General features: G+C 32.3%; 1 protein-coding gene across 1 annotated transcript; it reads right to left on the bottom strand.

Moving 5' to 3' along the window:
- Positions 1-1,999: 1,999 nt before the first annotated feature.
- LOC131875890 (receptor-like protein EIX2) lies at positions 2,000-4,351 on the bottom strand. The gene has a single exon (XM_059220599.1). The coding sequence runs from the start codon at positions 4,349-4,351 to the stop codon at positions 2,000-2,002; it is 2,352 nt and encodes a 783-aa protein (XP_059076582.1).
- Positions 4,352-12,181: the final 7,830 nt, after the last annotated feature.

Here is a 12,181-nt window from a genome sequence, read left to right as displayed (position 1 = left end):
ACATTATCAAATGAAGGTGAAAGTTGAAAAGGAAACCACCAAGGACTTGAAAACTAACATAAAAATTTATCAAAATTTTGATGTCAAAATACCTTTATGAAATACCATGGTAGATGTGATCTACAATACCACTACTTGCATTGAACTTATAAATAGTTTTTTATAATAAATTAATCAGAGCTTGTGCTCTTTACTTTACACTTGAAGTTTGCAAAAAAGCTCAAATGTCATTTCTTTTCAAAAATTTATGTCAATCCAAATCAACTGAAAAGCTACGTATACTTTATATGAAGACACTCCTAGATATTAAAATTAGATTGGACTATTCAAAATAAAAGAAAAAAAATCTAGATCTTAATATATCCAATGCAGAAGTTAGACCATTTCCATGTTACATGAGTGTACATCAAGTAAAATAAAATAAAATACAAATAAGGGATTGAAATGAATTAGTTAAATCGAAAATCCCTGTAGTACAATGTTATTATTTGTTACTAAATAAGGAATTTAATAGAAATATATTTTTCTTCTCACTCTTTTGTCAATATTCTAGAAACAATTTGTGTTAAGGACACTACAAAATTAATATAAAATAAAATAGATAAACAGTCATATATAAGGTGAAATGCAAATTTATGTACATAAAAATATCCCCTTACATAATGTTAATATCTAATAAATCAAAATTCTCAATTATTTTTGACTTCGGACTCATCCTTTATAATGTGAGGATCTTTGGACCAAACAAGACTTGATGCTTGGTGAGCTCATTTAAAGCCATTCAAGTTGACCAACAAACCAAAGACTCATTGAAAAACAATATCTCATCCCTTATTATGTAAGGACCTTTGCACTCAACAAGCCTTAATGCTTCATGAGCTCATTTAAAGCCATTTAATTTGACCAACAAGCCAAAGATCCATTGAAAAATAATATTTCACTATTAACACCACTATTATCTATAATGTTTTGTATCATACATATCTCGTCACTTAAAACTGTTATATATTTTTACCACTAATATGTCATCTACTTTTTAATCTAGAAACTACATTTATTTTAAATTTGAAGGTTTTGGAATGATACCATATCAGCGTGTGGGAACCTTCCACATTTCCCCAAAAACCTACTGTGGGCCTTCACTACTAAACTATTTTGTCTGCTATGTGTTTTTTAAGGCTTAATATGCATGCTCCGTTTCTTATTTTTATTTTTTCAACGGTTGATATGGACACTTCACTTGTACTATTTTTTTAACATTTTCCAAAAATTAAAATATACATATAGTTTAACATTTGAATCAATTAGTACAAATATTTATTTTTTAAACAGTTATTTAACATGTTTTTAATAAAAAAATTAACATATCTTAAATTAAATAATAAGCATATTATTTAAATTGAAAAATAAAGATTTTAAATATAAGATAAGATTAGAGTGAAATTTTAAGGAAAGAATGCAATTATAAAGATGACTATTGTGATGTTTTTAATATAGATTTGTTAAATATATGTCTCATCTATGTTTAAATAGATTAAGGTTAAAATTTCCTAACATTTTTTGATATGTATATTTAAGATGTTTATGCTAATTTAAAATCAGAAAAACCTGTCCAATTCATATATGAAGATAATATTAAAAGTTATGAAAATTACAAAATTTGAAAAAAAAAACTAAAAATTTTGAATTCAAATTTCATTATTATTTTTTTGCAAAACCCATAAAGCAAATGTAATGACATTATAATTTATTAAAAGATTGCAGAGGATATATGTAGCTGGTCTGTCTCTCAGAACATTACAGTATAGAAGCATAGCTCAACCAAAATGTACATTACACTAAGTAAGAACAAGTACCAGATAGAAGACATAAGAAAAGTTTACTTAAAAGACAAGTACTAGACTTTGACAATACAAAACATAATGACCTTGATAAAAAATACTCAATATTTGAACCATCGTCGCATAGTTTTGCTTGATCTTGTTGGCTATATGAGCCTTCATAATCTCCTATTACGGATGGAAGGAAACAGAAACTTCAAAATCTTGTCAACCCTCTTGAAGTATTTCTTTCTCCATCCCGTTCTCACTGCAAGCAATAACAATACACAGCAAAAACCTGCTAGATGTGAAAATCCTAGTGCAATCCCATACCACGATACTTGCTTTCTATTATCTTCATTTTTATCTTGCATAACATTTGTTGAAGAAAGAGGAGGAGAAAATTTCGGCCAAGAACATTTCTTTGGAAGTGGACATCCCTCTAAATACGGATTTCCAGAAAATGATGTGTTCTCAAATGTGATCATCTGTCCTCCTTGAGGTATGCTGCCTGAGAAGTTGTTGTTGGACAAATTTAAGCATGCCAATGAAGTCAAAGATTGAAACTCTGCAGGAATATTACCAGAAAATCTGTTTGTAGAAAGGTCCAATGACTCTAGTTGTTCCATTTTCCCCATACTGGGTGGAATTATCCCACTGAGATTGTTCCTTGATAGATTAAGAAACCGCAACCCCTTCAACTTTCCAAAATCAAAAGGAACATGCCCGTTCAATTGATTGTTGGAGAGATCTATGCCTGTGAGTGTGGAAAGAATATATGGGTAGTGGAGCTCTAAGCCTTTCACAGTCATGTCCAATTCATCGTGAGACGGAATTTCATTTATCCATGTCTCGAAAGGGCTAAGCGCAGAATATGACTTAAGGCCGTTGTCTCTTGGAAATACATGATAAGGCTTGAATAGATCAGACAACATATGGCCATCTTCTCTCGGTCTACTCATGGTATGCAGAGATGAAATGTTATCTGGAATAGAGCCTGACAAGTTGTTGGAGGAAAGGTCTAAGATCTGGAGCTGCTTTAGCTGGACAATTTCTGAAGGAATGCTGCCGCTGAAACGATTACCCTTCATCATCAACACTTTAAGAGAGGATAGATTTCCAACCGACAATGGAATATCCCCAACAAATTTGTTGCGCCCAATATCTAGGAGCTTTAAGGACTTACAATGGGTGATTAAAGTAGGGAAGGATCCACTTAATCTATTATTTCTTACACTTATAGTGGAGGAGCATAGCCCACAGGGTATGCTTCCCTCCAAACTATTATCTCCTAAATTTAGTACTTGAATTTCCTTAAAGTTCGCAAAACATGGAGGAATTCTTCCATTTAATTTATTGTTTGCCAGATCTAACTTTACAAGGTGAATTAAATTGCACATGGTTGGAGGAATATTACCAATTAGAGCATTGCCATTGACCATCAAGATTTGTAGAAATGGAGGCCAAATTGATGGCAAGGGTCCAGTCAATTCATTTCTAGACACATCCAATACACTCATCCAATGAATCGATCTATTTGGGATAGTAAGGCTACCATGTAAATGATTTCCTGAAAGGTTTAACAGATACAACTTATCCTTGTTTTCCAATAACCACGAGGGGATTTCTCCAGCAATATTGCCATCAGCCAATACCAATTTCTGTAAGGAATATTGAGTGACAAGCCACTCGGGAATTAGACCACCGATAATACTACATGAGCTTACATATAAGAAGTCTAACTGGAACTGGGGAATCCAAGTTGCGCTAATATTCAACACAGAATACTTAAGAAAGATCAATTTCAACTCTGTAAGATTATGGAACAAAGTATCTGAAACCCTAATGTGGGAAAGCCAGAGAATCTTTAGAGAGGATGGTAATGCCAAATCTGATGAATCAACGTCTTGCTTGAATGAATAATTACGAGCATAAAACTGCTCAAGGGTGGAAAGACCAACAAGCTGAAGCCTCTCGTCAAACTGGTTAAAGGATATGGCCAAGAACTTAAGCAGGGAGAGATTTTGTAGACATGGTGGTAATATTCCACTGAGTTGGTTAAAGCTTAAACCTATAAAACTAAGATTGGTGAGGTGACAAATCACAGGGGGAACAATTCCACTCAAGCTATTGTTTCTTATATCCAGATAATGAAGACGAGAGAGATTTCCTAAACAGGAAGGAATAGTACCAGTTAGACCAATGTTCGTTAGGATGAGGTATTTGAGAAAAGGAAGGTTGCAGAAACCACCAGATATGACTCCACTCTGCACGCCTTGCTCTGCACTCAAATTCACCCGCTCTACATGGTATGTGAAATTATTGCATGATATGCCATCCCACTTGGAGCAACAATCACTTCCATTAACCCATGAACTGAGAATGCCATCGGAGACATTCAACGCTTCTTTGAAGGAAAGAAGAGCTTGGGACTCCTGGGTAGGACAATTGAATCGACAAACACATGGGTTTGTGAAAAGGATAATGAAAACTGCACTGATGGAAGCAAAGTTGATCGGAGGAACAGCCATTGCTTGAACGAAGATGCAGAGCACAAAGAATGGGATTTTTAGAGGCATATTTATAGGATAACCTCCCTTGAGTTTAGCGAAACGCTAGTAAGATTAACTAACCACGAAATGGAAGTTACCGTAGATGAGACCTCATGGTTGGAAATTGATTCTATCACTCAAATGTAAACAGAAAAAAGTGTTCTAGTCAATGCACTCACTGTTATGGGCAGGGACAGAAAAGAAAGCTAATAAATATACAGTTGGGTGCATTGACTAGAAAAACACCTTTATTGCGTTGAGATTATCAAATGATAACAAACAATCAAGACATTTTAATCTTGAATCGTAAGAAATTAGATAGAAATAGCTATTATGAAATATTATATAAGATAAAACAAATTTTTTTTTTACAATAGTTTTTGCTTCTGTTTTGATTGTGTCTGTTTTTTTTGCATCAAGGTTTTGGATCACACTTGTGATCCATCATCAGGATGAAATAATCAAAGTTTCGGATCACACTCTATAATCCATCATCAGTATAATAGTATATTATAGTTAATGCATCCATTATTTATATTTCTAATTATTTCTAATTATGCATCTTAATCATTCAAATCTTCCATCTAAGTGTAGTCAAGTCACTGAAATTTGCATACTAAGATCTGAGAGCAAAATCCACACTCGCATTTACTAGGAGGCAATAAGTCTATTAGCTATGGTTTTTCATGTCTTTGATTTAATCTACTAACCATGCTTGTAATGATTTATTGAGTGCATTGTGTTTGCAGGTACAGGTAAACTTCACAGAGCATGATAGTTAGATTTAGGATTTAGTGCTTTGAATTGCAGTGCTAAGGAAGTTGTGTTCGCCAGTGTGTGATGATGTTTGATAGTGTTTCCATGTGAAATGCATGCTTCACATTTATCTGCTTTATGGTTTGCAGTGTTGCAGTTTTGGAGATAAGTTGGCGATGTCCTTAGCTTCATTCTATTTTGTTGGAACAAGTTCAGAGCCATGGTTTCAAAGTTCAATGGTGTTTACTCTAGGTTTGGTTGAGCTTGGGTGTTTACATTTCACATCGTTGCTCCGATGATTATGGATCCATGTGTAACAGGTATGATGTTTATTTTTGTCTCAGTTTAGATGTGTTGTGGTCCAATTTACATTATTTTCCACCCTGGAAATGTTTAGTGCTGATCTAGAGTGAATTTCCCTTGGTTAAGATGATTAGTTGTCCTTGGGAGTTTTGCATTTGTAGGGATGCTATAAATAAAGGATAATTTGTTTATGATGAAATTGAAAGAAAGTGTGAGTCATCAAATATGTGCATTAGTGTATGTGTTAAAGGTATGTAAAAGAGGATCTATCTCTTTGATTGATTGAGTTGGGGATATTTGTGTTGGTAAAAAGTGTTCAGCAATGTGAACTTTCATGTGTTAGCTACTAGAAGCAATGAGCCAAAGACCTATATCTATAGACAATACAATTGTAGAGTTGTATTAATGGTGGATTCTTTCTCTTTTATTATTCTTAATTTGGATGAGATCAAGGAATTTGAAGATAATGAAAATGCAAGGTTTTCTATTTTAGTCCTCTTTCCAAGACTAAATTAACAAAATTTGTATCTTTGAAATCTTCTCATGATGTTTGGAATAAATTATAAAATGCTTATGTAGGAGATTATATAATCAAAGAAGTAAACTTATAGAATGCTAATAATAAATATGAATGCTTGTAGATGGAAGAAGACAATATAACTAGCTATTTGCGAGAAATAGATGATGTTGTAAATGAGATCAATGGCCTTGGTGGTAACATTCCAGAAGATGAAGTTGCAAAAAAGTTACTCAAAATTCTTACTAAGTCCTATAGCTATAAGGTTTTAGCAATAGAAGAATCATAGAGTCAGAATAAGTATACTAGAGAATACCTGTATGGCTTACTACTTTCTTTTGAGATGAAATAATTTGGTACTACTAGTGTAAGAATAAAAACTTGCTACTAAATCAACAAAAGATGAGGAATTTGATGAAAACAAATTTGATGATATTGAGGTGAACTTTGTGAGAAGAATGAAGAAAGGAACTAGAAAGTACAAAGGTAAGTTTCCCTTTAAATGTTTCAACTATGGAAGGACATCTTATGAACTATGTTATGGAAGGACTTTTCCTATGAAATATTTTAGAGTATTTGGAAGTAAATGTTATATCAGAAGAGATGAAGAGAAATTAAGAAATTTTGACACAAGAGTTTATGAAGGTATATTCCACAGCTATTCTACTAAAAGAAAAGCTTGCAAATGTTATAACAAAAGTCTAAGAAGAATTTTTAAAAGAACAAATGTTAAAGTCGATGAATACATTCCAAAGAATATAATTTCAAAGATGGGATATGAATCAAATGAGTCTATCGGTAAACAAGAAGAAGAAAGCGCTAAAAAATTATAGAAGTGCAAAATGATAAGGAAGATTCCCCTAAAATTGCTACTAAGACTCTGAGGTATGTGCAAAAGAACCATTCAAAGAAACACATTATTGGAGACAAAACCAGAGGTGTTATCGCAAGAAGTAAAACTGTTGAATAATAGGTGAACTTATGCTTAATTTCATAAATAGAGCTGGAAGACAGTAAATGAAGCTTACTGTGACCAATATTGGATAAGAGGTATGAAAGAAGAAATGGAACAAATTGAGAAGAATCGGACTTGGGAACTTATCCCAAGACTATCTAACAAGAATGTGATAGGAACTAAATGGGTAATTCAAAATAAATTGGATGAATATGGACACATAGTAAAGAATAAGGAAACACTTGTATGTAAAGGCTACTCATAAGTATTTTGGATTAAACAAACTCTAAAGGATATTGGACTGTTGTTTGATGAGCCAATTTCTATATTTTGTGACAATACATGTGTAATAAATTTTCCTAACAATATGATATTGCATTCAAGGATAACACATTTCAACACATTATCATTTATTGAGGGAGAAAGTTTTGGTGAATGAGGTGAAGCTTGATTTTGTACCTACAAAAGAATGTAGATTTTTGATATCTTTACTAAAGCGCCCTCTAAGGATACTATTCAGTATCTTTGTAAGAGATCAGGGGTTATTGCTTCTCCTTTCTTGAACTAGATGCATATAGAGGTGCATTAGTCTACTGAACTTCATGAATATTATATTTTGGACTAACGACTGGGGCTTCTTCTCAAGGGGAGATAAGTATAGTTGTGAGTTTTTGAGGAGTTGAATAGAGTGAGATGACAATTTTTTTGTTTGGCCCTTTGTCCTTGATGGTGAAGGGGGAGAGAATGAGAATTTTGAAAAAATGGGAGAGTAAATGTGAATAATAAAGGAGAAAATTTTTGGAGATAATTGGAGAGTAAGTGATAAAGTGAGAATATTAGAGTGTAGTTGGCAAAGTGGTAGAATAGTGTATTAGAAAACATTAAAAATTTGGTATGAGAGTTGTTTATATTGTTGTTGTTGTTGATGTGTTGCCATCAATGATAAAGGGAGAGATTGTTGCAACTTGGGGAAAAATGAGCTATTGGTGTGTTGTCATTGATGTCAACATGCTTTGGTTGTCATTAGTGACTAGTTGGTATAGTTAAGGTTGAGTTTCCTACGCAGTTGTGCTGAGAGATATTCTCTACATTTCTTCTATATTGTACATCTATTGATGAATTTTGGATATGTTGTTAACAGTGTTAAGGGATGTTAGATTTAGGATTCAGTTCTTCGAATTGAAATCCTAAGGAAGTTTTGTTCACCAATGTGTCACTATGTTTGACATTTTCTTCATGTGAAATGCATGCTCCACACTTCTTTGTTTTATGGTTTCTGATGTTACAGTTTTGGAGATAAGTTGGTAATGTCCTTAGCTTCATTCTATTATGTTGGCATGTGTTCTTAGGCTTAAAAGGAATGGTTTCAATGTCCAATGGTGTTTACTTTAGGTTTCACTAATCTCAAGTGATTACACTTCATATTATTGCTCTAATAATTATGGATTGATGTGTAACACATATGATGTTTATTTTGGTCTCAGTTAGGATGTGTTGTCATCCACTTTACACTATTTTTCAATGTGGGAATGTTTAATGCCAAAATAGTCTGAATTGCATTCATAAAATATGAGTAGATGACCTTGGGAGATTTTGCATATGTAAGGATGATAAAAATAAAAGATAATTTGTTTAGGATAAAATGGCAAGAAAGTGTGAGTCGTGCCATATGTGTATCAGTGTATGCGATGAAGGTGTGTGAAAGAGGATCTATCTCCTTGATTGTTAGAGTTGGTGATGTTTGTGTTGGTAAAAAATGTTGAGTAGTGGGGACTTTCATTTGTTAGCTACAAGAAATAACTTGAGCTGAAGGTATCTACAAGTCATACGATTGTAGAGGTGTATTAGTGGTGGATTATTTCTCTTTGAGTCTTATTCATCTTGCTACTAAGCCCTCCGACAGTGAGCCTTTCTATTATTCTTTTGGGAAATGATCATTTTTGTAAAATCACCTTAACTAGTGTCATCCTAACAAGGGTTCATATATTAAGAATAATATTCTCTATTTTTTTCTCTTAACAAGGTTTTCCACATCAAATCTGGTGTTTCAATGTTTTTGACATGTTCTTCTTTTCATGATCTTTGATGCTCATATCTTTTTGTATATTAGGTGATAAAGTTAAGTTAGTTTAAATCTGATTTAAGGAAAAGATTTGAGGTTGTGTGGACAACTGATTCACCCCTTGCCCCCCTCAGTGGTCTTGTGCATAAGAACATTCAATAGAGGCAACCTTATATCTAGCCAAGACTCTTTTATGAGAGTTATATAGCTTCATTTCTAATGTAGATCTTGTTTGTCAATGGGTAGTGCGATGGTTAGTGCTATGGTTGATGGCCTATTGATTTTTAGATTTTCCATTAAAGAAGATATGATTAAAGTCCTCTTAGAAGGCCCTTGTTATTTGATAAGGGACACCATAATGATATCTATAGAATATTGGATTCTCAATACCCTAATATGTATTTTGAATTCATTTGTGACACTTATTGATAATGAAAAATTGACTCCAAAAATCCAATCACTTTTTTATCAAACTCTATGTTAATGTTAATTAAATAAGCCACTTCCTTAGACTATCACCTACATGTCAAAGTTTGGTAAAATATTCCAACCTATTATTTATGAGAATGGATTTTTCTTCCAACACTATTTCAAATTATCTCACATCATTTATAAAGCCACATTTCTTCCTCCCAAAACTCCTTAAGAAAGGGTAAATAAATTTCTAGAGGTCCCCCAACCAACAAGTGACTAGGGAAATTTTGAAATCTGTTGAGCTACCTCCATTATTACATTATTCCAAATATTTGAAACAAACACTCTCTAAAGAGAGTAATTCTATTTCTAAAATGATAGATCCTTAGAGAAGGAGATGACCAATGGCAAACTAAAGAAGAAGGTAAAACTATTGACTGACTATCAAAAAGGGATAAAATTAGGAAACATAAGGAATGATCGATGGGAATCCCTTAAATGCAGATCATATCTATCAAGATACAAATGGTGTTGTCTCCCCTATCCTTATGCAAATAAATCTCATGGCTCCAACCAAGGAAATGATAGTTCTAGAATGTAAAAACAAAGAAATCAAGAGTGGGGAGATCCTTGTAGTAGTTCCCCCATAATTTGAACGAGAATGCGTCTCACACATAGCGGGAAGAAGGAAAAGAAACAAAACAATAAAAAAATGCAAAAGCTAAGGATTCTAATCCTTCAGATCATATAGATTTCAAGACTAAACATATTGAATTCCATCCTCCTAAAGGGGAAAACAACATTGTCAAAGTTTTGATTGATTTTAGGAGCTATCCTAAATTCCTTCCTCCATGTAGCATGCATAACAACTAAACCATGGTTAACAATAGAACTAGGAGGAAAAATGTTGGCAAGAAAGCTAACATGGAAATATAATTGAAGCAAGGAATACCTTCTCACATGGAAACCAGGCAAATAGAAGAAGTAAAGGATATGGCATGGAAAACATGACACCCTTGATAATGTATTGGAGGCAAATAAGACCAAAAAGGAAGATTTTATCTTGCAACATCAGAAAATTAAAAAGCCCTCATAAACAACATATTTTGAGATGTGCCATGTTTATGATTAAAATATATATAATCATAAATTAAAATTAATAAAAATATTTTCATTAATATTGTCTAATAAATTATTAATTATAAGAAATTAAAACTTATCATAAATTTTTAGAAAAAAATATTAAAAAATTATAAAAAAAATCAAATGTTCAATTGTACATTCTTTATAGTTTATACACATTATTACGGTTAATCTTTTAGGAAAGACACTCTTAAAATAGTAAGAATCGGTTTATATATTAAAATAATAATAATAAATAGTAATGTGGACATGCGTAGCCTGAGGATAATTCCATGCAGAATGTGATGCAAGCAAGATACACAATAATACATTTACAAGGGGCGATAGAGGGTCACCGTTCAGACATGGTTAAGGCCGTGACATAGACAGGTATTTTTTTAATTGTTGATTTTGCACCCTAATACCTTATAAGCTATAAATTGACAATACAATACATAATTAATTGGAATACATAAATAGAAGAATGTAGACTCGAACAGTCATGCTATAGTTCTGCTTGATCTTCTTGGCGTAGTAAGCCTTCATAGTCTCTTATTACAAATGGAAGGAAACAACTTCTTCAAAATCTTATCGAACCACTTTAAGTGTTTCTTCCTCCAACCCTTTCTTAGAGAAAGCAATAACATAATGCAGGAAAACCCTGCTATATGTGACAATCCTAGTCCAATCTCATATCATGGTATTTGTTTTTTATAATCGTTCTTTTTAGATTAAAAATTGGATATCATTAAACTATATTTTCTGTGTATTCAAATAAGTGGATCCAAGGATTCATAAATAGTTACATCAATAAAGAGATGCATTTCTTACAAAAGATTTGTCTATACATTTTGATTGTGATGAAAAATAGTTTATATTTTAACATCTTCTATAAACTTTTATTTTATCACACAACTTGCTGGATGATGGGGCTCTTATATAAATGGGTTGGTTAGCAACTCATAACATCATTGCCTTCGATTGGATATAGTCTAATCCATGTTCCAAACTCCCTTGATTACAACTGCTCGCCATTATCTATAACAAGATGTTTTCCATAGTTATTCTATAAGAAGTTGAAGAATTTTCAAAGATCTTTGAGATCAAAACCTTCATAGGAATAAACAAAAAGGTGGTGAATCATTTCATAAGATCTTTGTGATAATAAACCTTCAAAGATATCGATAAAGAAAGTGAAGTGTTTCCAAATCTCTTTGCGATCAAAACCTTCACACATATCAACAAGAGAAAGTGAAGCATTTTCAAAAATCTTTATGATCAAAACCTTCACAAATATTAAAAAAATCCCAAAAGATCTTTGGAATCAAATAAACTTTAATGATCTTTCCAATCAATTCCAATAAGACCTTTGAGATCAATTGCAATAAAGATCTTTGCAATCAAATCTAATAATGACCTTTGTGATCAATTCCATTAATGATTTTTGCGATAAAAAAAAACTTAAATGATCTCTACAATCAATTCTAGTAATTATTTTTTCGATAAAATCTTTCCTTGATTCACATGCTCCTTTCATTCTTGATTTGAAATAATCTACAGGTAACTTTTAATCTCTTCAGATTTAATCTAACAAATACTATAAACCTCATCAAATGTTATGAAAAATTTAAGAAAAATTGTGATCACCTTTATTCTTTGACCAATTTCCAATAACAGATA

Source organism: Cryptomeria japonica, chromosome 5 (genome assembly GCF_030272615.1).
Source record: "Cryptomeria japonica chromosome 5, Sugi_1.0, whole genome shotgun sequence".
Lineage (NCBI taxonomy): Eukaryota > Viridiplantae > Streptophyta > Pinopsida > Cupressales > Cupressaceae > Cryptomeria > Cryptomeria japonica.
Note: the sequence above shows the minus strand (reverse complement) of the source record. Positions and strands in the feature narration are given on the sequence as shown.